Here is a 25629-nt window from a genome sequence, read left to right as displayed (position 1 = left end):
AACCCTAAATCCGTAAACATGGGCACCCTCATAGATATTATCCTGTCTGAGATTCCTAAAGATTGGAAAGCTGCCGCGGTCATCTCCCTCTTCAAAGGGGGTGACACTCTAGACCCAAACTGTTACAGACCTATATCCATCCTGCTCTGCCTTTCTAAAGTCTTCGAAAGCCAAGTTAACAAAGATCACTGACCATTTCGAATCCCACCGTACCTTCTTCGCTGTGCAATCCGGTTTCCGAGCTGGTCACGGGTGCACCTCAGCCATGCCCAAGGTACTAAACGATATCATAACCGTCATCGATAAAAGACAGTACTTTGCAGCCGTCTTCATCGATCTGGCCAAGGCTTTCGACTCTGTCAATCACCGTATTCTTATCGGCAGACTCAACAGCCTTGGTTTCTCAAATGACTGAAATGACGGCCTTGCCTGGTTCACCAACAACTTCTCAGACAGAGTTCAGTGTGTCAAATCGGAGGGCCTGTTGTCCGGACCTCTGGCAGTCTCTATGGGGGTACCACAGGGTTCAATTCTCGGGCCGACTCTTTTCTCTGTATATATCAATGAAGTCGCTCTTGCTGCGGACGATTCCTTGATCCACCACTATGCAGACGACACCATTCTGTATACATCTGACCCTTCTTTGGACACTGTGTTAACAAACCTCCAAACGAGCTTCAATGCCATACAACACTCCTTCCATGGCCTCCAACTGCTTTTAAATGCTAGTGAAACTAAATGCATGCTCTTCAACCGATCGCTGCGCGCACCTGCCCGCCCGACCAGCATCACTACTCTGGACGGTTCTGACTTAGAATATGTGGACAACTACAAATACCTAGGTGTCTGGCTAGACTGTAAACTGTCCTTCCAGACTCATATTAAGCATCTCCAATCCAAAATTAAATCTAGAATCGGCTTTCTACTTCGCAACAAAGCCTCCTTCACTCACGCTGCCAAACATACCCTCGTAAAACTGACTATCCTACCGATCCTCGACTTCGGCAATGTAATTTACAAAATACCCTCCAACACTCTACTCAGCAAACTGGATGCAGTCTATCACAGTGCCGTACGTTTTGTCACCAAAGCCCCATATACCACCCACCACTGCGACCTGTATGCTCTCGTCGGCTGGCCCTTGCTACATATTCGTCGCCAAACCCACTGACTCCAGGTCATCTATAAGTCTTTGCTAGGTAAAGCTCCGCCTTATCTCAGTCACTGAAGTTGGAGACTTATATCTCCCTCACTAACTTTAAGCATCAGCTATCTGAGCAGCTTACCGATCGCTGCAGCTGTACACAGCCCATCTGTAAATAGCCCATCCAACTACCTACCTCATCCCCCTATTGTTTTTATATACTTTTTTTTGCTCTTTTGCACACCAGTATTTCTACTTGCACATCATCATCTGCACGTCTATCACCCCAGTGTTCATTTGCTAAATTGTAATTACTTCGCTACTATGGCCTATTTATTGCCTTACCTCCTTACTCCATTTGCACACACTGTATATAGATTTTTCTTTTGTGTTATTGACTGTACTTTTGTTTATCCCACGTGTAACTCTGGTTGTTGTTATTTGTCAAACTGCTTTGCTTTATCTTGGCCAGGTCGCAGTTGTATATGAGAACTTGTTCTCAACTGGCCTACCTGGTTAAATAAAGGTGAAATACATTTTTTTAAACACTGCTCTTGATAGTATTACTGCTCTTTAATAAGCTTTATGTATCGGTCAGAGCTCTTGGGAGTTTTTTTAAATTAGCACCCTTATGTAGACCTAGCCCACAGTGCTTTATCTGAACATGATGTCCCAGTATGCTTGTACTGTAGTGAGTCTTTAGTTACAAGGTCTTCTCTGACTGATGCTCATTTTGTCTTTGGTTTTGACTTTGGCCCTGACTTCAGTGCAGTGGAAGGTTTTTTTTAGATGGAAAGGAGACAGGTGGAGAGTTGGGAGAGACAAAATCTGCCAAAAAGAAGGACAGCAAGGAAAGAAGAGGGGAGGAAGAGACAGGTAGAGATCACCATCGATTACACATCTCTTGAAGTGCTGCTCCTCGCCATTGACATAGCTAGGTCGTGTCTTTGGGTCCACAGGGAGATGTAGAGGAGCGGGGCATTGGGTAGACTTCCAAAATGGTGTTACTGTGTCGACACTGATAAAGCATGACACAATCCTTGTGTGTGCAAAGTCAGTCATCTCACCTTGTAGAGCTCTTGTACAGCTATCTTTGTAGAGAACTATGTGTCTTTAGCCCCAAATTGTGTGTGTGTGTGTGTGTGTGTGTGTGTGTGTGTGTGTGTGTGTGTGTGTGTGTGTGTGTGTGTGTGTGTGTGTGTGTGTGTGTGTGTGTGTGTGTGTGTGTGTGGTTTAGGGCAAGGTTACAGGTTAGGTTTAGGGGTTAGCTAAAATAGGATTTTGAATGGGACTGAATTGGGTGTGTGTGTGTATATGTGTGTGCGCACGCGAGTGCTTGTGCCAGAGTGATCTTGTAGGACGAACACGTTCCTTCACAAGGTGACTTAGCGGATGAATGAGCTTTATGAGCTGCTGTGCAATCCCTTTATGTTAATATGCACAAAAAGATCCTTCCATGAAAGTGATACCCTGCATGAGCAGCCAGATACTGCGACAGGACAGTCCTTTATAATCGCTTAGAAGAAGGAAAAGAGAGGAGAACAGAAGAGAAGAGGAGAACAGAGGAGAGGAGAGGAGAGGAGAGGAGAGGAGAGGAGAGGAGAGGAGAGGAGAGGAGAGGAGAGGAGAGGAGAGGAGAGGAGAGGAGAGGAGAGGAGAGGAGAGGAGATACCTACTATCTCTTGAAAAAGGCATCACTGGATGTATTTCCTTTTATATCCTAGATCCCTATAAACAATCCAAACTAAATACTCATCAACCTGAGGATATTTTGTGAGGATTACTGGATTGGTTTATAAAACAATAATTCTTTAACATTTAAAAAAAAAAAATTATCCAAAGTAAACTGACATTCACAAACAGAAAAAATAAAACACAGAAACAAGACATATATACTATACAGTACATACAATAACATGCCCGAACTTGGTCACAATCATACAGTATACATTCTTTGAGATGGTCCACATACTGTATGGTTTCCAAATTCTGTCAAATAAGTATTACATGCATTCTGACAGGAGTGTAGTAAGTCCTATGAATTATCTTAAATCGCAGTAGTTTAGGTTGTAGGAGCAGGTATAAACATTTTTCACATATCTGTGACCAATGGTTCTCCTTTAGAGAAGAATTTCTTCCTTTAGATCTGTTTCCTATCTTTTCCTCATAGGTTCTGAACTATCAGGTACTTTCAATCAACCCTTGATATAACTTGGCAATTAACTTCTTTGGTGTAGCAGCTTCTTTCTGACACGTCCTGACCAGTAAAAGGGGTTTGTTATTGTAGTTTGGTCAGGGCGTGGCAGGGGGTGTTTGTTTAGTGTGTTTCGGGGTTTTTGGTTTATGTTCTATGTTTTCTATTTCTATGGGTTTTTTCTAGTTTTTCTATGTCTATGTTAGTTTTGTCAATGACCTCCAATCAGAGGCAGCTGTTTGTTGTTATCTCTGATTGGAGGCCATATTTAGTTGTGTGTGTTTTCACTTGTGTTTGTGGGTGGTTGTTTCCTGTTTAGTCTGAGCACCTGACGGGACTGTTTTCGTCGTTTGTTTTGTGTAAGTGTTTTGGTTTTCCTTCAATAAAAGATGATAAATATACCCGCTGCATTTTGGTCTACCTACAACGACGCTTGTGACAGAACCACCTACCAAAGAAGGACCAAGCAGCGGAGGAAGGAGCAACAGAGGAGCTATTTGGAGTCATGGACATGGGAGGAGATCCTCGACGGTAAGGGTCCATGGAGCCAGGCTGGGGAGTACCAGAGCCCAAAGGAGGAGCTGGTGGCAGCAAAGGCAGAGCGATGGAGGTATGAGGCCTTATATCCTCCATTTCAGGAGGAGAGGAGGCAGCCACAAAACATTTTTGGGGGGGCACACGGGTAGTTTGGCTGGGCCAAGGGTGAGCCCTAAGCCAACTCCCCGTGCTTATTATGGGGAGCGTTTGGCGTGGACAGCACCGTGCTATGCGGAAGTGCACATGGTCTCGCCCATCCGCACGCACAGTCCGGTGCGGTCGATACCAGCACCCCGCAAATGCCGTACTAGAGTGGGCATCCAGCCAGGAAGGAGTATGCCTGCTCAGTACATATGGCCACCAGTGCGTCTCCTAAGCCCAGGCTACCCTGCGCCTGCTCTATGCACGGCAGCCATCATGCCTCAGCACAGCCCAGTTCGCCCTGTGCCAGAACTCCGCCCGTGCAGGGCTACAGTGACAATCCAGCCAGGACAGGTTGTGCAGGCTGTGCGCTCCAGACCTCCAGTGCGCCTGCCCAGTCCAGTACGTTCTGTTCCTGCTCCTTGCACTAGCCCTGTGGTGCGTGTCACTACTCTGGCGCCTCCAAAGCCAGCCCCACGCATCAGGCCTACAGTGCGCAGTCCCCGTCCAGAGCTTCCGGCGACAGTGCCCCGTCCAGAACTACCGGCGACAGTGCCCCGTCCAGAGCTTCTGGCGACAGTGCCCCGTCCAGAGCTTCTGGCGACAGTGCCTCGTCCAGAGCTTCTGGCGACAGTGCCCTGTCCAGAGCTTCCGGCGACAGTGCCCCGTCCAGAGCTTCCAGCGACAGTTCCCCATCCAGTGCTTCCGGCAACGTCCCACAGTCCGGAGCCTGCAGAGACGGCCCACAGTCCGGAGCCTGTAGAGACGGCCCACAGTCCGGAGCCTGTAGAGACGGCCCACAGTCCGGAGCCTGCAGAGACGGCCCACAGTCCGGAGCCTGCAGAGACGGCCCACAGTCCGGAGCCTGCAGAGACGGCCCACAGTCCGGAGCCTGCAGAGACGGCCCACAGTCCGGAGCCTGCAGAGACGGCCCACAGTCCGGAGCCTGTAGAGACGGCCCACAGTCCGGAGCCTGCAGAGACGGCCCACAGTCTGGAGCCTGCAGAGACGGCCCACAGTCCGGAGCCTGCAGAGACGGCCCACAGCCCGGAGCCTGCAGCCCGGAGCCTGCAGAGATGTTCCTCAGCCCGGAGCCTGCAGAGACGTTCCTCAGCCCTGAGTCTCCAGAGACGTTCCTCAGCCCTGAGTCTCCAGAGACGTTCCTCAGCCCTGAGTCTCCAGAGACGTTCCTCAGCCCTGAGTCTCCAGAGACGTTCCTCAGCCCTGAGTCTCCAGAGACGCTCCTCAGCCCTGAGTCTCCAGAGACGCTCCTCAGCCCTGAGTCTCCAGAGACGCTCCTCAGCCCTGAGTCTCCAGAGACGCTCCTCAGCCCTGAGTCTCCAGAGACGCTCCTCAGCCCTGAGTCTCCAGAGACGCTCCTCAGCCCTGAGTCTCCAGCGACGCTCCTCAGCCAGAGGTCTCCAGCGACGCTCCTCAGCCCGAGGTCTCCAGCGACGCTCCTCAGCCCGAGGTCTCCAGCGACGCTCCTCAGCCCGAGGTCTCCAGCGACGCTCCTCAGCCCGAGGTCTCCAGCGACGCACATCAGCCCGAGGTCTCCAGCGACGCACCTCAGCTCAGAGCCTTCAGCTATGGTCTACAGCCCTGAGCCTTCAGCGGGGTGGGCAGATTAGAATGGGGACTAAGGCCAGAGCCTGAGCCACCTACGTAGTTGGGGGATTGGGGGGGGTGGGGTGTAGCATGGGAGCCTTTGGTGACGGTGGCCACCCTCCCTTTAAGTTTGGGGTTATTTTTGTGGGTTTTTTTGTGTTGCGGTGCATCCGGGGTCTGCACCTTTGGGGGGGGTACTGTCACGTCCTGACCAGTAAAAGGGCTTGTTTGTTATTGTAGTTTGGTCAGGGCGTGGCAGGGGGTGTTTGTTTAGTGTGTTTCGGAGTTTTTGGTTTATGTTCTATGTTTTCTATTTCTATGGGGTTTTTCTAGTTTTTCTATGTCTATGTTAGTTCTGTCAATGACCTCCAATCAGAGGCAGCTGTTTGTTGTTATCTCTGATTGGAGGCCATATTTAGTTGTGTGTGTTTTCACTGGTGTTTGTGGGTGGTTGTTTCCTGTTTAGTCTGAGCACCTGACGGGACTGTTTTCGTCGTTTGTTTTGTGTAAGTGTTTTGGTTTTCCTTCAATAAAAGAAGATGATAAATATACCGCTGCATTTTGGTCTACCTACAACGACACTTGTGACACTCTCAGTATTTGTTCTATGCTAGATGCCTTTAATTCATCTAGATTCTGTTGAAGCGATTGAATATGATTGAATTTCTGAGTTTTCTGCCACTTTGGAACCAGGACTTGGAGGTAAGATGGGGTTATTCCAAATAGGTGTGCGATAATGTTTTTTTCCACCTCATGAATTGATGTACATTTTCCCAAATATTAAATGTAATTGAGAATCATTGGATTGTCTGTTCTGTAACTCAACACCTTGGACCCGAAGTAGTAAATATATTTGAGATCATAAGGTATCATAAGGTGTTACATTTCTGGCTTTGATATTCCTCGATGCACAAGGATAGTCTGCTGTCCAATGTTAAAGTGAATGCAGTTTTGCAGCCCAGTAATACATCTTCATATGAGGTAGTCCAACACCTCCAGCTTTATAGGGGAAGTGTTAAACAGTCAATTAGATTCTTGAGGTATTTCCATTCCAAATAAAGTTGGAGAGCAATCCATTTATTTTATTAAAAAAGTTGGATGGAATTTAAACTGGCAAGGCCCGGAATAAATACACTACATGACCAAAAGTATGTGGACACCTGCTCGTCGAACATCTTATTCCAAAATCATGGGCATTAATATGGAGTTGGTCTCCTCCTTTGCTGCTGTAACAGCCTCCACTCTTCTGTGAAGGCTTTCCACTACTCTAGGTGTTGGAACATGCGGGGACTTGCTTCCATTCAGCCACAAGAGCATTAGTGAGGTCGAGTACTGATGTTGGGCGATTTGGCCTGGCTTACATTTTGCGTTCCAATTCATCTCAAAGGTGTTCGATGGGGTTGAGGTCAGGGCTCTGTGCAGACCAGTCAAGTTCATCCACAACGATCTTGACAAACCATTTCTTTATGGACTTCGCTTTGTGCACGGGGGCATTGTCATACTGAAACAGGAAAGGCCTTCCCCAAACTGTTGCCACAAAGTTGGAAGCACAGAATCGTCTAGAATGTCATTGTATGCTGTAGCATTAAGATTTCCCTTCACTGGAAATAAGGGGCCTAGCCAGAACCATGAAAAAAAGCCCCAGACAATTGTTCCTCCTCCACCAAACTTTACAGTTGACACTATGTATTGGGGCAGGTAGCATTTTCCAGGCATCCGCCAAACCCAGATTCGTCCGTCGGACTGCCAGCTTCACCAGCTGTCCAGAGAATGCGTTTCCACTGCTCTAGACTCAAATATCGCCAAGCTTTACACCACTCCAGCTGAAGTTTGCTATTATGCATGGTGATCTTAGGCGTGTGTGCGGCTTCCATGGCCAAGGCACACACCTGTCTATATAAGGTCTCACAGTTGACAGTGCATGTCAGAGCAAAAACCAAGCCATGAGGTCAAAGGAATTGTCTGTAGAGCTCTGAGACAGGATTGTGTCGAGACACAGATCTGGGGAAGGGTACCAAAACATTTCTGCAGCATTGAAGGTCCCCAAGAACACAGTGGCCTCCATCATTCTTAAATGGAAGAAGTTTGGAACCACCAAGACTGGCCGACTGGCCAAACTGAGCAATCGGGGGAGAAGGGCACGTCTCTGAAAGTCCTTGAGTGGCCCAGCCAGAGCCCAGACTTGAACCCGATTGTACATGTCTGGAGATAGCTGTGCAGCGACACTCCACATCCAACCTAACAGAGCTTGAGAGGATCTGCAGAGAAGAATGGGAGAAACTCCCCTAATATAAGTGTGTCAAGATTGTAGCGTCATACCCAAGAAGACTCAAGCCTGTTATGGCTGCCAGAGGTGCTTCAACAAAGTACTGAGTAAAGGGTCTGAATGCTTATGTAAATATGATGTTTCATTTTTTTTTATTTTATACATTTGCAAAATGTATCTTGCTTTCGGTAACCACTCAGCGTGAACGGGAAAAATGTAATGCTCTGATCCAGTGGATACGTCATAAAATATGCTTCTTATCAGCTGACTCTCTTAAAAGGAAACACAATGAGCTTTTGAAGTAAACAAAAACAGGGAACTCTCCACAGAGAGAGGGGGGAGAGGGAGAGAGAGGGAAGGAGAGAAAGATAAAAAAAGGAGAGTTAGTAGCAATTCTGGCGAAGGAAGAGTTTCAAAAAGTCTTCAAAGTTTACTCAAGTGAGCTGCCAAGCCCCAGAGCTGGCTGTAATAGATGCAAGGCAGAATAGAGCTGCAGACTGAGAGCTGTTGGCCGAGTCAGCTGGGAAGGCGCGCTTAATACACTGTGCAACAGCTTCAAAAATGTTCAATATGAACAGAGAGGAACACTCGCACAGTATCAATTGTTCTCAGCTCCCAACTCATTTCAGCTGTGAAGATACGGCCAGATTATGATATTTAACAAGACCCCGCTGCTAGCCATTCTCTGTCCTTCATTTTGATTTAGTCCATCACAGCAGTCATACTCTTTTAATTACAGCCAAAGGCCAGAATGGGCCGATAAGCTAATTAATTAAGAGTTGGTCGCACGGCAGAATGAAATAGTTTGTGACGTGACCCCACTTGCACCATGACATCGAGTAAAAATGTATGTGTTCAGCACAACAAACGTCTCATAGCAAAGGATCTAGCATAAGATTGCTTTCATTTTAATGGTGAATGGAAGAGATAGCCCAATCAGTGGCTATGCATAGACTCTAATTGATTTTGACAGGGCTATTATTGGCTAATAGCTTTCCCCCCAAAGAAACCTTGTCTAAAGAATAACAAATAAATCTGGTTTCACAATGAGGTTATAGAGGTGGATACACATTTAAACGCTATTTTCTCCGTTTCCATCGATCGGAGAACCTCACACAATCAGTGGAGAGGAGGGCTCAATGGATTGTTCCATTTTCATGGAATAGTGGGACACGCACACACAACCCCCCCAACCATCCCCCAGGATTCAATAGCTGTCACAAGTCCCTGTGTGTTTAGTACCAGGACGTAAACATTGTGTGGCTCCAGGGGCTCCAGCCTCTGATGGCTTTTTCCCTCACTGCTCCTCCACAGACAGTCACACAGATAAGTTGCCTCTGTATATAGCTAGGTAAGAGCTCATCCCTCTGATGAAGTTGAATCTACGGCTTAATTGATGAATGCTGGAGGTCGATTTACTTCTGTGGCAACCCAGACTCAGGGGTAGACGTAACATAGTAAAAGTACATCCTGGCCACATCATACATTTGCTACTGTATGTTAAGAATTCAATTTGTTGTGGCTAACATTAGCTAGGTGGCTAATGTTAGCTAGGCTAGAGGTTAGGGTTATAGGTTAAGGTTAGGGTAAAGGTTAAAGGGTTAAGGTTAGGGTTAGGGTTAGGGGAAGGGCGTTTGGCCTGTATCCAAAAGGTCACTGTTTTGAATACCCAAGCCAACAAGGTGAAAAATCTGCTGATGTGCCCTTGAGCAAGGCACTTAACCCTCATTTGCTCCAGGAGCACTCTACTACTATGGCTACCTTTTCACTGCACCCATCCAGTGTATGTGACAATATAATTTGTATTTTTTAGCAAAGTAGCTCAAATGTAGTAAGTAGGTGCAAAGTAACTAATTAGCTAAAATGCTAAAGTTGTCCGTGATGAGATTTGAATGCGCAACCTTTGGGCTGCTAGATGTTTGCGTTATACGCCTACCCATCCACCCCGACTAACCACCCTACATTTTTGCCATAAGTAACCATCTGTCTTTTGTAACCATACCAAATATTACATATCATACTAATTTGAGCATACCAAATTTACATTTACAATGTTACGTCTAGTCTAAGAGACCAGGCTGTCTGTGGTGGTCAGTGATGTGTGTAGGTGGATGAAGAGTGAGACGGAAGTGAGACGGAATGTGTTCCAAATAACACCTTATTCACTAAATAGTGCACTACTTTTGACCAGAGCCCTATGGCCCCTGATCAAAAGTAGTGTTCTACATAAGGAATAGGGTGCCACTTGGGATGCAGACAGAGTTTGCTTCTGCATGGTTTAGCAGACGGTCCGAGACACTCCAGTCCAGTACATTAGCTTGATGGTTATTGTTATGAAACTATTGTTCATTAATTTCTCCATCTGATTAAGGAGCATTGCGGTCTGGTAATGTGATTCAATCAGCAGGCAACATGCTGTAGGAAAGATGGATGTCAATCAATCCACTAATGGCCTCATACCAGCTAAAATGCCTGGTGTTATGAATGTGATAACTGCCTAGCTCTAGCTGTAGACTGTCAGCCGCAATAAAAAAAAAACATTTTCATAGGCTTTTACTGTACATCAACTGTTTGGGCTTCTCATTGACATTTGGTGAAATTGGAAGAGGTGGAAATATATAGCGTGGTTTAACGGGGATAGACCAAGGAATATGTTTCCCCGGGCCTGATGCCATTCCACTACATACGTGTCTGCTGGGTCCCACTCTCTGTGGGGATGGGTTTAATACCTGGATATAGGTCTTCCAAGGTCACTCACAACAAATCTTGCCCACCTCATGTGAAATCAATTTTTTTTTTGCACAGCCATCTTTCTTACGCTGGTGAAATCACTCCACTACTCTTCCTCCTCATCCTCCACCTCTGTCTTTCGCGGTACCTGAGCTGCGGCCTTGTCTTGTTTTCTTTCCCCTGTGGAAGATAATGTTATCCTTTTCTCTAAAAACAGAGAAAGAGAGAGAGAGGGGGAAACAGAGAGATTTGTAATTGTCACTGGGGACTGGTGGTAGGGTGGTGGCTGTGTGTGCCCTCACACACTTCGTACTGTGACAGACTGGCTAGTGGCTAGGCTAGGACAGGCAGAAAAAGACACCAAGCACACTGGTTTCCAAATGATGCATCCTTCACACTGGTTCCTAATTTACATTTACGTTCATTTAGCAGACGCTCTTATCCAGAGCGACTTACAAATTGGTGCATTCACCTTATGATATCCAGTGGAACAACCACTTTACAATAGCACATCTATATCTATTTTGGGGGTGGCGGGGGAGGGCGGGGGGGGGTTGGGGGGGGGGTATTCCAGGTATTCCTTAAAGAGGTGGGGTTTCAGGTGTCTCTGGAAGGTGACACCTTCCGGCTAATGATGCATCCTTCACACTGGTTTCCTAATGATGCATCCTTCACACTGGTTCCTAATGATGCATCCTTCACACTGGTTCCTAATGATGCATCCTTCACACTGGTTTTCTAATGATGCATCCTTCACACTGGTTCCTAATGATGCGTCCTTCACACTGGTTCCTAATGATGCATCCTTCACACTGGTTTCCTAATGATGCATTCTTCACACAGGTTCCTAATGATGCATCCTTCACACTGGTTCCTAATGATGCATCCTTCACACTGGTTTCCTAATGATGCATCCTTCACACTGCTTCCTAATGATGCATCCTTCACACTGGTTCCTAATGATGCATCCTTCACACTGGTTTCCTAATGATGCATCCTTCACACTGGTTTCCTAATGATGCATCATTCCCGTGTTCTAATCTTACACTTTTAGAAAAAAAGGTGAAATCTAGAACCTAAAAGGGTTCTTTGGCTGTCCCCATAGGCGAACCCTTTGAAGAACCCTTTTTGGTTCCAGGTAGAACCCTATTGGGTTCCATGTAGAACCCTTTGCCCAGAGGATCCAAAAAGGGTTGTACCTGGAACCAAAAAGGATTCTCCTATGGGGACAGCCGAAGAACCCGTTTGGAACCCTTTTTTCTAAGTCCATTTCTTAGTTCTCACTGATCTGCCAGGTAAAAGATCAAATTAATTTGGTGGACACAGGACTCCACTACCGGTATATTGCTTTCCCCCATCCAGTACTTTTAGTAGAAGGGTCATGAAGTTTTAGTATATAAGAATTTTGATCCTACTATCAAAGTGGATTGATCTACATTGATCTTTAACATTGATTTACAACAGAGTGCCAGACATTGCAGTGTGGTGTGAATTTGACCTGTAAGCAGTGAGGAGATGAGAGCATATCGCTCTTGTCTTGTGTGGTGTCCATCTCTTTGTATTGTCTTGTTTTGTTTTGGTCCTATCCCTTTCTCTGTGTATTGATTGGAATGTGGTCAGTGGTGCTTGTAGTTGGTACCTTTGATAAAGTGTACAGTCATCTTATCTGGCAGAGTGCACACTGAGAATTGCCAAAGACCCAGTCTGTGTCCCAGGCTGTGTCCCATTTAAGATGCAGGCACAGACAGAATCCAACAGCACACTGGCCATTGTAATGGTTGAGTTTAAATAAGACTCAATTGACTCGCCAATGTGTCTATCTAATTAACATCATAAAAAAATCCTCATAACAAAATGGCAGTTTAAGTTAGAGATATCTTTTTGCATGGGCTGCGTCTCAACCCACCACATCTGCCTATGTCGACCTTCGGCATTTGCGGAGGAAAGTGGCAGAGCTACAGCGGTGTTTGTCAGACCAGGAGACATCCCGAAAATTGGTCTTCTCATGAAAACATTTGTACTGTCCGAACGGTTTGGCCTACTAACTAATATAACCACGCTATGAAAAGATGAGACTCTCACAAACATGCTACGACCCCCACAAGTGTCATTGGACTATTCTAAAGGTAACCTGGTACGGGTTCAAAAAATGAATGGAGGTAAGACGGTAGTTTTGTGCCAACAAAAAAAAAGGGGTTAAATACTTGTGCCAAAAAAATCTCCTAGATATAGGACAGCGACAGACACTTCCAAACCTTATTCCTTATAATACATTTTTTGATAGGGATACCTGCAGGGGTCCGAAAATTCAAAATCAAATAGCTAAATGATCTAGACTTTTAGAGATTTTAACATGAGCTACAGGCTAGACCCCAGGTCTCAGAAGCTAATCTCTAGAGAGCATACTTTAGTGCTGTAATTATTTTATCTGAATTAAGTAATTAAATTATCGTTGGCACCAGCAGTGTCCTAACGACTATCACATGGATTGGCAATATGGGAATTGGTTTTTCTTACACCTTGTAGTTTTGAACTATACTGTCAGACAGTGTCTCAAATGACACCCTATTCCCTATATAGTGCACTACTTTTGACAAAGGCTCTATAGGGAATAGGGTGCCATTTGGGATACAGATTTGTGCCCTTGTCCTTAGGATTCTTCATCTAAATGCATGTTGTAGGTACTGTATAGAGTTGATTAGTGTGCAGATTCACCTTGGGGTAGAGACTTATGTTTGGCGCAGGCTGCAACACCTCGTTCCCCAGACCTGATGGCTAACACAGACTAATGAGTGTTTAAGAGTTTAGGATGAGGAGGCTGAGGTGAGTTGTGGTGCCCCTCTCTCTCTCCTTCTCTCCTCTCTCTTTCTTTCTTACTGTCGTTCTCTTTCATTCCGTACCGCCTCTCTGTCTCTTTCTCTTTCTTTACCTCTCTCTCTCTATCTCTCTCTCTTTTTCTCCTTCTCTCTTAAACAGCCTTGGGGCTGGTGACTTTGAAGTGTCTTTAAATATGGAGCTAATTCAAGGAAAGCTGCTAGCGAGGAGATAAAGAGAGAAAGAAAGAGAGGAGCGCAGAGCGGGAGAAAGAGAGTGCAAGGAAGAGTGAGGGGAGGAGAGAGCACTTGTGTGTGTGTGTGTGCGTGCATGTACGGTGTGTGCTATGTGTGAGTGTGTGTATGTGCGTGTGTGTGTGTGTGTGTGTGTGTGTGTGTGTGTGTGTGTGTGTGTGTGTGTGTGTGTGTGTGTGTGTGTGTGTGTGTGTGAAAGCAGAGTACAATTGTCATCTGTTTCTCAAGTGCCGTGATGCCATCACTCTGTGAATTGTTTGGATTTGCTGAGCTGGCACAGAAAAGGGCTGTCACACAGTGGGCCATGGTTCTGTTTTTGTGATGAGAGCCATGAGCCTTAGGGCCAGTGTTAGAGTGAGGAACTCTGGCCCCTCAATGCCAGCTGTGGGTTGGATGGATGAATGATGAGGAATGGCTAATGCATGGGCATGTACATGTACATATGATTTCTCTCTCTCTCTCTCTGTTCTTTTTCTGTCCCTTTGTTTCTCATTTATAATTTATTTCCTGACACACTCCTCCCCCCTCACCTCTGTGTCACCAACTTCTCACCACCTTCTGACCCTTCTCCTTCCACACACACACACACACTAATATTTTCCATTTTCCTCTTGCTTTTTCAACCCTCCTCCTTACCCCCTTTCCTTTGTCCCTTCTTTCTCTCCCCCCCCCTCACCCTCCAGCTGGTGTTCTATAAGGGTATGGCTGGCTCCCAGGTGACCCTGTCCAGCCTGGTAAACCAGAGCAGAGCCATGCTGGAGGAACAGGCCCGCCACCTGCTGACAGAGACTGAGAGGCAGACCATGGGCTACTACATGGAGGAGTACCAAGACGGACACATAGGGGTGGAGCAGCTGGTCTTGGCCCTGTTTGAACTGCTCAACACACATGCCAAGGTGAGGAGTGAAAGTATGTGTATGGGGATGTGTGTGTGTGTGTGTGTGTGTGTGTGTGTGTGTGTGTGTGTGTGTGTGTGTGTGTGTGTGTGTGTGTGTGTGTGTGTGTGTGTGTGTGTGCGCATTAGTTGTTGTGAGGTGCATTATGTATTGGGTTCTTGTGTTCTCTCACTTCGTAATGCTCATGGTGATTACTTGCCTTTTCTCTGTACATCCATCACTTGGATGACAAGTTTTGTGAGACTGTCGATGATTATGTTAAGGCTTTTGTGGATGATCAGACTTCTGTTTTTACCCATTATATTATAAAGCTGCTTGTCTTTCTGTCTATGCCCTAGCCCTCCATCTCATATAAAACAATGATTTATCAAATGTATTGAATTATACAATTCACAAAGTGCTTTACAGTGTTCTTCAGTTCCATTCTGCATTCCCCATAGTCTCCTAATGCATGTTTTAGACTGATGCCTGTTATAGCTCCATATAACTATTGAACCCTGTCTCCCTCCCCTTCCCCACCCCTCCTCTCAGTTCGCCCTGCTATCAGAGGTGCGTGGCCTGGTAACTCCCCAGGATCTGAAGCGTTTCGATGGGATGGTGCTGCGCCGCGAGATCCAGGCTTTGGAGGCTCGGCAGGGGGGTGTCGGTGCGGCCGCCCTCCACTCTGACTCCATCTCCATGGTCTCCTACCCAGATACCCTGGCCTCCTCGTCAGCCAGCTACATGACCTCCACCACCCTCAGCTCTGCACGGGTAGGACGGCTGGGTTGGAGTGGACCCTCTGTCTGTCTGTCTGTCTGTCTGTCTGTCTGTCTGTCTGTCTGTCTGTCTGTCTGTCTGTCTGTCTGTCTGTCTGTCTGTCTGTCTGTCTGTCTGTCTGTCTGTCTGTCTGTCTGTCTGTCTGTCTGTCTGTCTGTCTGTCTGTCTGTCTGTCTGTCTCATCTGCCTACCTGTCTGTATGACTTTCTGTGAAAGTCTGAGTCATTCATCTTTCCCAGTTGTCACTGCTGCCTCGAAGCAGACCTCTTGGAAGTTGTCCCTGTTTGATGAGTTGTAGAGGATAGAGCCGTTAAGGATGATGTTCCTCAGAAGGATCAAGGACAGGGGATTGGGAGGACAGAGGGGCTACATCCCAACTACCACTCTCTTCCCTATATAACGCACTACTTTTGACCAGAGCCCGAAGGATCCTGGTCAAAAGTAGTGCAGTAAATAGGGAATAGAGTGCCATTTGGGACGTAGCCAGGGATGAGAGCGTTGTGTCCCTGCTGAGTTGGAAAGGGCCTAAATCCTCCACTACAGATGAAAGAGACTTATTTATCTAGGAACTTCTTCCGTTTAACCCCAACTCCCCCCTCCCTTTTCAACCCCACAGGAAAGACTGCTGTGGTTGATAGATATGATAGAGGTAGGAGTTGTTGCCAATACTCTTCTTTTGCATCAGTTTGCAGTGATGTTCTGCCTTTATGTTTGAAGTAAATACTGTTTGGAGTGCTTTAGTCTGCATTCCCTTATCAGGTTGCATAAAACCAATGCAAGTAATTTCCTCTGTTGGTTTGTGTCTTGTACTTATATCCAAGTGTGACTGTCTTTTTGAACATTTATGTATTCGTGTGTGTATGTGTGTGCATTCGGTGTACATAAGCCTGCATGTGGGTGTGGGCTTGCATGCATGTGTGTGTGTTTCCCTATTCACAGTGCATACACACACATTGTCATGCAGTGTGTGTGTGCTAGTGGCCTGGTGACTCCCCTATTCCCGACCTTAATTTGTTAGTCACATTGTCTATAATTAGATACATGAAGCATCTAGGCTATATGTTGCCCTGGAAGACTAAATAAACCCTTGTTCACCAGAATAATGTTAGAAATGGCTAGAATGAAATAAATGCTTCAATATAGTTGACATCTGTAAAGTTGTCTCTGTCATCTCTGCTTCCTTCATGGAGTAAAGACCTTTAGGGACCCCCAAAAAAAGGGAAAGAATGTTTGACCAGTTGTAAGGAAATAGAAAGCTGTGAAAATGATCCAATATGTTTCTGATATGATTTCAGTTCAGCTTGGATGCATATTTTATATGGTTGAAATACTATCAGCTTTTATAATGCTGATAAAGATAGAACCTCTACAGCCTGGTCCCTAACTGCGCATTCGTATTTGCTCAAGATGCTGAAAGAAATTAATCCTATTTCTCCACTCCTGTTTCAGAAGCAAAATGTACTTTTGTATCCACCGGACGGAGGCTCAGTTCAAGAACAAGCAAACGTATTAACCCCTGGCTTGTCATGCAAAATTCAAAGCTGGGCTGTACAACATGAAAAAATGCACGGAGCTTGGGTCTAGAAAAGACTGGATGGATTAAACTAGCAAAAGAGTGGATGGAATGTACAGTAACATCCTCTGCCTCCGACGTAAAAAACAACAACAACAAAGAGCCCTCTGAAAAAAGGTTTTTGAAGATGCCCGAACCAAAGCATATTTAGTGGCAGTAAGCATTGTAGACAAGGCTAAAGAGGACACCCAGGTTATAGTTAACACTCAAAATGAAAAAATAGACACTACTGTGCAGCCAGAGTCTTCAGACAGCTTTTCAAGGAGGCTAAACATCACAGCCACAGGCCTGCTCATGGCTTTGAGCAAGAAATTTACTGCCAGGAGTTAAATGGACGAGACATGGGGAGAGTCATTGTGGGAGGATTTGAAAACTAAGTTAGGAACTTATTTTTCCTTTACAAACTTGTACCGTGAAGTTAGTCTGAATATGTGCTTCATATTATCACATAGGCAGGAGGACTACAGTGGGGGGAAAAAGTATTTGATCCCCTGCTGATTTTGTATGTTTGCCCACTGATAAAGAAAGGATCAGTCTATAATTGTAATGGTAGGTTTATTTGAACAGTGAGAGACAGAATAACAACAAAAATATCCAGAAAAACGCATGTCAAAAATGTTATAAATTGATTTGCATTTTAATGAGGAAAATAAGTATTTGACCCCCTCTCAATCAGAAAGATTTCTGGCTCCCAGGTGTCTTTTATGCAGGTAACGAGCTGAGATTAAGAGCACACTCTTAAAGGGAGTGCTCCTAACCGCAGCTTGTAACCTGTAAAAAAGACACATGTCCACAGAAGCAATCAATCAATCAGATTCCAAACTCTCCACCATGGCCAAGACCAAAGAGCTCTCCAAGGATGTCAGGGACAAGATTGTAGACCTACACAAGGCTGGAATGGGCTACAAGACCATCGCCAAGCAGCTTGGTGAGAAGGTGACAACATTTGGTGTGATTATTCGCAAATGGAAGAAACACAAAAGAACTGTCAATATCCCTCGGCCTGAGGCTCCATGCAAGATCTCACCTCGTGGGGTTGCAATGATCATGAGAACGGTGAGGAATCAGCCCGGAACTACACGGGAGGATCTTGTCAATGATCTCAAGGCAGCTGGGACCATTGTCACCAAGAAAACAATTGGTAACACTATGCCGTGAAGGACTGAAATCCTGTAGCGCCCGCAAGGTCCCCCTGCTCAAGAAAGCACATATACATGCCTGTCTGAAGTTTGCCAATGAACATCTGAATGATTCAGAGGACAACTGGTGAAAGTGTTGTGGTCAGATGAGACCAAAATGGAGCTCTTTGGCATCAACTCAACTCGCCGTGTTTGGAGGAGGAGGAATGCTGCCTATGACCCCAAGAACACCATCCCCACCGTCAAACATGGAGGTGGAAACATTATGCTTTGGGGGTGTTTTTCTGCTAAGGGGACAGGACAACTTCACCGCATCATTTGACGGGGCCATGTACTGTCAAATCTTGGGTGAGAACCTCCTTCCCTCAGCCAGGGCATTGAAAATGGGTCGTGGATGGGTATTCCAGCATGACAATGACCCAAAACGCACGGCCAAGGCAACGAAGGAGTAACTCAAGAAGAAGCACATTAACCTATAAAGGATACAATCCCGCTAAAGGGATTGGTTGGACAACAACCAGTGAGGTAGCACGGCGCGAAATTCAAAAAAATAATAATCTCAAAATTAAAATTAAAGTATTATACGGCATTTTAAAGATACTCTACTCGTTAATCCAATCACATTGTCCGATTTCAAAAAGGCTTTACGGTGAAAGCAAAACATTTGATTATTTTAGCATAGCACATTAGCCTCTCTAGGGTAGGGGGCAGTATTTGCACGGCCGGATAAAAAAACGTACCCGATTTAATCTGGTTATTACTACTGCCCAGAAACTAGAATATGCATATAATTATTGGCTTTGGATAGAAAACACCCTAAAGTTTCTAAAACTGTTTGAATGGTGTCTGTGAGTATAACAGAACTCATATGGCAGGCAAAAACCTGAGAAGATTCCTTACAGGAAGTGGCCAGTCTTACCATATCTTGGGATTCTACACTCTCTTTATTGAAAACTGAGGATCTCTGCTGTAACGTGACACTTCCTACGGCTCCCATAGGCTCTCAGAAGGCGGCAAACCAGTGAATGATGTCTTTGCAGGCCCTGGCTGAAAAACAGTAGCGCATTTGGATAATGGTCGATCAGAGAACAATGAGACTGAGGCGCGTGCACGAGGCGACACCATGTTTTTATTTTTTCGTCTTTGAACTAAAACAGGGTTTCCCGGTCGGGAATATTATCGCTTTTTTACGAGAAAAATCGCTTAAAAATTGATTTTAACCTCTATGGGCTAGGTGGGACGCTAGCGTGCCACCCGTGGTGCACTCCATCAACAGCAGGTGCATTTCAAGAGCGGCAAATTTGAATCCAAATAAATGTCAAAATTCAAATTTTTCAAAAATACAACTATTTTACACCATTTGAAAGATAAACATCTCCTTAATCTAACCACGTTTTACGATTTCAAAAAGGTTTTACGGCGAAAGCATAAATTTAGAGTATGTTAGGACAGTACATTTACAAGAGTTGTGTGTAATGTTTTGTCAAGTCAAAGACAGGGTCACCAAAACCATAAAACCAGCTAAAATGATGCACTAACCTTTTACAATCTCCATCAGATGACACTCCTAGGACATTATGTTAGACAATGCATGCATTTTTAGTTCTATCAAGTTCATATTTATATCCAAAAACAGCGTTTTACTATGGCATTGATGTTGAGGAAATCGTTTCCCTCCAATAACCGGCAGTCAAGTCAGCGTCACAAATTAAATAATTAAAATTAGAAAACATTGGTAAAATATTATATTGTCATTTAAAGAATTATAGATTTACATCTCTTGAACGCAATCAACTTGCCAGATTTAAAAATAACCTTACTGGGAAATCACACTTTGCAATAATCTGAGCACTGCGCCCAGAAAAATACGCGTTGCTACAGACTAGACGTCATGTTGGGGAGATCTAAAATCGAAAATACTATGTAAATAATCCATTACCTTTGATTCTCTTCATCAGATGTCACTTCCAGGTATCACAGGTCCATAACGAATGTAGTTTTGTTCAAAAAAGCTCATCATTTATGTCCAAAAATCTCCGTCTTGTTAGCACATGATCTAAGCCAGCCGGACTTCTCGTCATGAACGAGGGGAAAAAATATATTTACGTTCGTTCAAACATGTCAAACGTTGTATAGCATAAATCATTAGGGCCTTTTTTAACCAGAACATGAATAATATTCAAGGTGGACGAATGCATACTCTTTTATAACGTATTGGAACGAGGGTACCCAACATGAACTCGCGCGCCAGGTGTCTAATGGGACATCATCGTTCCATGGCTCTTGTTCGGTCAGATCTCCCTCCAGAAGACTCAAAACACTTTGTAAAGGCTGGTGACATCTAGTGGAAGCAATAGGAAGTTCCAAAATATTCCTCAGCCCCTGTGTTTTTCAATGGGATAGGTTTAAAGTCAATACAACACATCAGGTATCCACTTCCTGTCAGAAAATGTCTCAGGGTTTTGCCTGCCAAATGAGTTCCGTTATACTCACAGACACCATTCAAACAGTTTTAGAAACTTTAGAGTGTTTTCTATCCATATATAATAAGTATATGCATATTCTAGTTACTGGGTAGGATTAGTAACCAGATTAAATCGGGTACATTTTTTTTATCCAGACGTGCAAATGCTGCCCCCTAGCCCTAACAGGTTAAACAGCGGTTGACATGCTTCGAAGTACGGTAATGGAATATTTAGAATTCTTTTGTCACGAAACGCGTCGGGCGCGTCACCCTTCGTCACCCTTCGGATAGTGTCTTGAACATACGAACAAAACAGAGGATATTTGAACATAACTATGGATTATTTTGAACCAAACCAACATGTGTTATTGAAGTAGAAGTCCTGGGAGTGCATTCTGACGAAGAACAGCAAAGATAATCAAATTTTTCTAAAAATAAATCGGAGTTTGGTGAGGGCCAAACTTGGTGGGTGTCTAAATAGCTAGCCCGTGATGGCTGGGCTATCTACTCAGAATATTGCAAAATGTGCTTTTGCCGAAAAGCTATTTTAAAATCGGACACCTCGATTGCATAAAGGATTTCTGTATCTATAATTCTTAAAATAATTGTTATGTTTTTTGTGAACGTTTATCGTGAGTAATTTAGTAAATTCACCGAAAGTTTGCTAGTATGCTAGTTCTGAACGTCACATGCTAATGTAAAAAGCTGGTTTTTGATATAAATATGAACTTGATTGAACAAAACATGCATGTATTGTATAACATAATGTCCTAGGATTGTCATCTGATGAAGATCATCAAAGGTTAGTGCTGCATTTAGCTGTGGTTTGGGTTTATGTGACATTATATGCTAGCTTGAAAAATGGGTGTCTGATTATTTCTGGCTGGGTACTCTGCTGACATAATCTAATGTTTTGCTTTCGTTGTAAAGCCTTTTTGAAATCGGACAGTGTGGTTAGATTAACGAGAGTCTTGTCTTTAAAATGGTGTAAAATAGTCATATGTTTGAGAAATTGAAGTAATAGCATTTCTAAGGTATTTGAATAACGCGCCACGGGATTCCACTGGCTGTTGAGTAGGTGGGACGATTTCGTCCCACATACCCTAGAGAGGTTAACAAAAAAAAAAAAAGCAATTTTCCAAGCACGGATAGCCGTCACAAAACCAGATATACAGCTAAAATTAAGCACTAACCTTTGACAATCTTCATCAGATGACACTCCTAGGACATCATGTTAGACAATACATGCATTTTTTGTTCGATCAAGTTTATATTTATATCTAAAAACCCAATTTTTACATGACGTTAAGAAAATGTTTTTTCCCCATAACCCCGGTGAATAGGCACATACATTTACAGAAGAACTCATAAACGTTGACAAAATTTATAACGATTATTTAAAGAATTAGAGATAATCTACTCCTTTATGCAACCACTTTGTCAGATTTCAAAATAACTTTACGGAAAAAGCACATTGTTCAGTATTCTCAGTACAGAACTTAGCCTTCAATGCTAAGCTATACAGTTAGCCTACAACCACGACGTCGACAAATCTCTAAAAATATGTTCGAAGTATTTACTTACCTTTGCTGATCTTCGGCGGAATGCACTCGGATGGACACCCACTTCCACAAGAAATTTTCATTTGTTCTGCAAAGTCCATCATTTATGTCCAAATACATCCGTTTTGTTGACCCATCCAGAACACTTTACAATGCCATGTGGCGTGGACGCAAATCCATAGACGAAATGTTAAAAGTTCCATTACCATTTGTAGAAACACGTCAAACGATGTTTACAATCAATCCTTTAGGGTATTTTTTTACGTAAAATTGCGATAATTTTACAACCGGGCAATAGGTATTCATCCCAGAAGAAAAATAAAAAACAATGACGTCACGTGCACACGCGTCATAAGACACCTGTCCTCAGACTGGCCAGTGATTGACTGAGCCATAATTTTCTGCCCGGTAACAGGTGACGAATGAAAGCAGTTCCTAAAGATTGTTGACAGCCAACGGAAGAGTTAGGAGGTGCAATGTAAATCCTATGTCACTGTAGTTTTTCAAGGGATTCAAAAGAAAAACTACATTTCTAATTTCCCCCACTTCCTGATTCAATTTTTCTCCGTTTTTTTGCCTGCCATATGAGTTCTGTTATACTCACAGACACCATTCAAACAGTTTTAGAAACTTCAGAGTGTTTTCTATCAAAATCTACTAATAGTATGCATATTCTATTTTCTGGGCCAGAGTAGTAACCTGTTTAAATTGGGTACGTTTTTCATCCGGCCGTGAAAATACTGCCCCGTAGCCCCAACAGGTTTAAGGTCCTCGAGTGGCCTAGCCAGTCTCCAGACCTTAACCTCTCTAGGATAGGTGGCACCAAATCGTCCCACCTACGTAACAGCCAGTGTAATCCCGTGGCGCGTTTTTCAAAAACCTTAGAAATGCAAAAACTTAAATTTTTCAAACATATGACTATTTTACACGATTTTAAAGACAAGACTCTCGTTAATCTAACCACACTGTCCGATTTCAAAAAAAGGCTTTACAACGAAAGCAAAACATTAGATTATGTCAGCAGAGTACCCAGCCAGAAATAATCAGACACCCATTTTTCAAGCTAGCATATAATGTCACATAAACCCAAACCACAGCTAAATGCAGCACTAACCTTTGATGATCTTCATCAGATGACAGCCCTATGACATTATGTTATACAATACATGCATGTTTTGTTCAATCAAGTTCATATTTATATCAAAAACCAGCTTTTTACATTAGCATGTGACTAGCATGTGACTAGCATTCCCACCGAACACTGCCGGTGAATTTACTAAATTACTCACGATAAACGTTCACAAAAAGCATAACAATTATTTTAAGAATTATAGATACAGAACTCCTCTATGCACTCAATATGTCCGATTTTAAAATAGCTTTTCGGTGAAAGCACATTTTGCAATATTCTCAGTAGATAGCCCGGCATCACAGGGCTAGCTATTTAGACACCCAGCAAGTTTAGCACTCAGAAAAGTCACATTTAGTATAAGAAAATTTTTATTACCTTTGCTGTCTTCGTCAGAATGCCCTCCCAGGACTTCTACTTCAATAACAAATGTTGGTTTGGTTCAAAATAATCCATAGTTATATCCAAACAGCGGCGTTTTGTTTGTGCGTTCAAGACACTATCCGAAAGGGTAAATAAGGGTGACGAGCATGGCGCAATTCGTGACAAAAAATTTCGAAATATTCCATTACCGTACTTCGAAGCATGTCAACCGCTGTTTAAAATCCATTTTTATGCAATTTTTCTCGTAAAAAAGCGATTATATTCCGACCGGGAATCTGCATTTAGGTAAACAGAGGAAAGAAAATAAAGCATTCGGTCGACTCGGGCACGCGCCTAAGCCCACAGTACTCTGAGCGGCCACTTGCCAAACGCGATAATGTGTTTCAGCCAGAGCCTGCCTCGATATCCTTCAGCTTTTTCCCGGGCTCTGAGAGCCTATGGGAGCCGTAGGAAGTGTCACATTATTGCAAAGATCCTAAATCTTCAATAAAAAGAGCCCAGATGAAACACAACTTGTCAGACAGGCCACTTCCTGCATGGAATCTTCTCAGGTTTTGGCCTGCCATATGAGTTCTGTTATACTCACAGACACCATTCAAACAGTTTTAGAAACTTTAGGGTGTTTTCTATCCAATTATATGCATATTCTAGTTACTGGGCAGGAGTAGTAACCAGATTAAATCGGGTACGTTTTTTTATCCAGCCGTGTCAATACTGCCCCCTAGCCCTAACAGGTTAATCCCATAGAAAATCTGTGGAGGGAGCTGAAGGTTCGAGTTGCCAAACGTCAGCCTCAAAACCTTAATGACTTGGAGAAGATCTGCAAAGAGGAGTGGGACAAAATCCCTCCTGAGATGTGTGAAAACATGGTGGCCAACTACAAGAAACATCTGACCTCTGTGATTGCCAACAAGGGTTTTGCCACTAAGGACTAAGTCATGTTTTGCAGAGGGGTCAAATACTTATTTCCCACATTAAAATGGAAATCATTTTATAACATTTTTGACATGCATTTTCTGGATTTTTTTGTTGTTATTCTGTCTCTCACTGTTCATAAAAACCTACCATTAAAATTATAGACTGATCATTTCTTTGTAAGTGGGCAAACATACAAAATCAGCAGGGGATCAAATACTTTTCCCCCCCACTGTATATATTCTCATATGTGTTCTGCTGTAGCCTACATTGATTTATTTTATTTTAAGTTATCTTCCGATATTGTGATATTTGTTCTACTGCTACATTGATGTCTTGAATATTATATGAAATTCAGGTCTTGTAAGAACTCAGCTGAGTATGTGTGCATATACATATGGCGGGTATTCTGCATTGTCGTCTAAAAATGTAGCTGTGCATTGATGTCTTGAAAATTAGGCTATAAGAAATTCGGACTTGTGTAAGCCCTCATTTTCTTAAGTAGTTTGTTTCGTGCATTACTACACACAACCGGGTAGAACTTTTGGACTACGAATCGCTGGGTACTCACCATCCATCCGACCTCGAATTCCCTGAGAAAGCAGAACAATGGACTAGCTTCTTCGGCGAGGAGCCGAAGATACTTACAGAGAGGCAGACGTGGCAGGGTCTTAGTGAGAATAAGACACTGGGCATCCTGCCCTCCATTGCCGTGCATACTACTTGCTAATGTTCAATCATTAATGAACAAACTTGATCAGATCCTGGGGACATCAGATCCTGCAACATACTCTGTTTTTCTGAGACTTGGCTTTCCTCCGACATCCAGACGGATTATATACAACCAGTGGGTTTTACAGTTTTTCAAGCAGATAGGAAGCGGGATCTCTCTGGCAAGAGCAAGGGTGGGGGGTTCTGATTTATGACCAACAACACATGGTGCGATGGGGGAAACGTACAGGAACTTACAAGTTTCTGCTCCGCGAACTTGGAATACTTGGTCATAAAATGTCATCCTTTTCACCTTCCGAGAGAGTTCACTGGGATTATCGCTGTGTACATCCCACCCCAAGCCGACACCAAAAAGGTTCTCAAAGATCTTCATTGGACGCTGAACAAA

The 25629-nt window shown here is 44.0% G+C and overlaps 1 protein-coding gene across 1 annotated transcript in view; it reads left to right on the top strand.

Moving 5' to 3' along the window:
- Positions 1-25629, top strand: part of LOC106567256 (whirlin) — a 50205-nt gene that overhangs the window by 6146 nt on the left and 18430 nt on the right. The window contains exons 3-4 of the mRNA XM_014136347.2: positions 14372-14584; positions 15116-15337. Coding sequence (XP_013991822.2) covers positions 14372-14584; positions 15116-15337 — 435 coding nt within the window. The remainder of the gene's footprint in view (positions 1-14371; positions 14585-15115; positions 15338-25629) is intronic.

Source organism: Salmo salar, chromosome ssa01 (assembly GCF_905237065.1).
Source record: "Salmo salar chromosome ssa01, Ssal_v3.1, whole genome shotgun sequence".
NCBI classification, from domain to species: Eukaryota; Metazoa; Chordata; class Actinopteri; order Salmoniformes; family Salmonidae; genus Salmo; species Salmo salar.
Note: the sequence above shows the minus strand (reverse complement) of the source record. Positions and strands in the feature narration are given on the sequence as shown.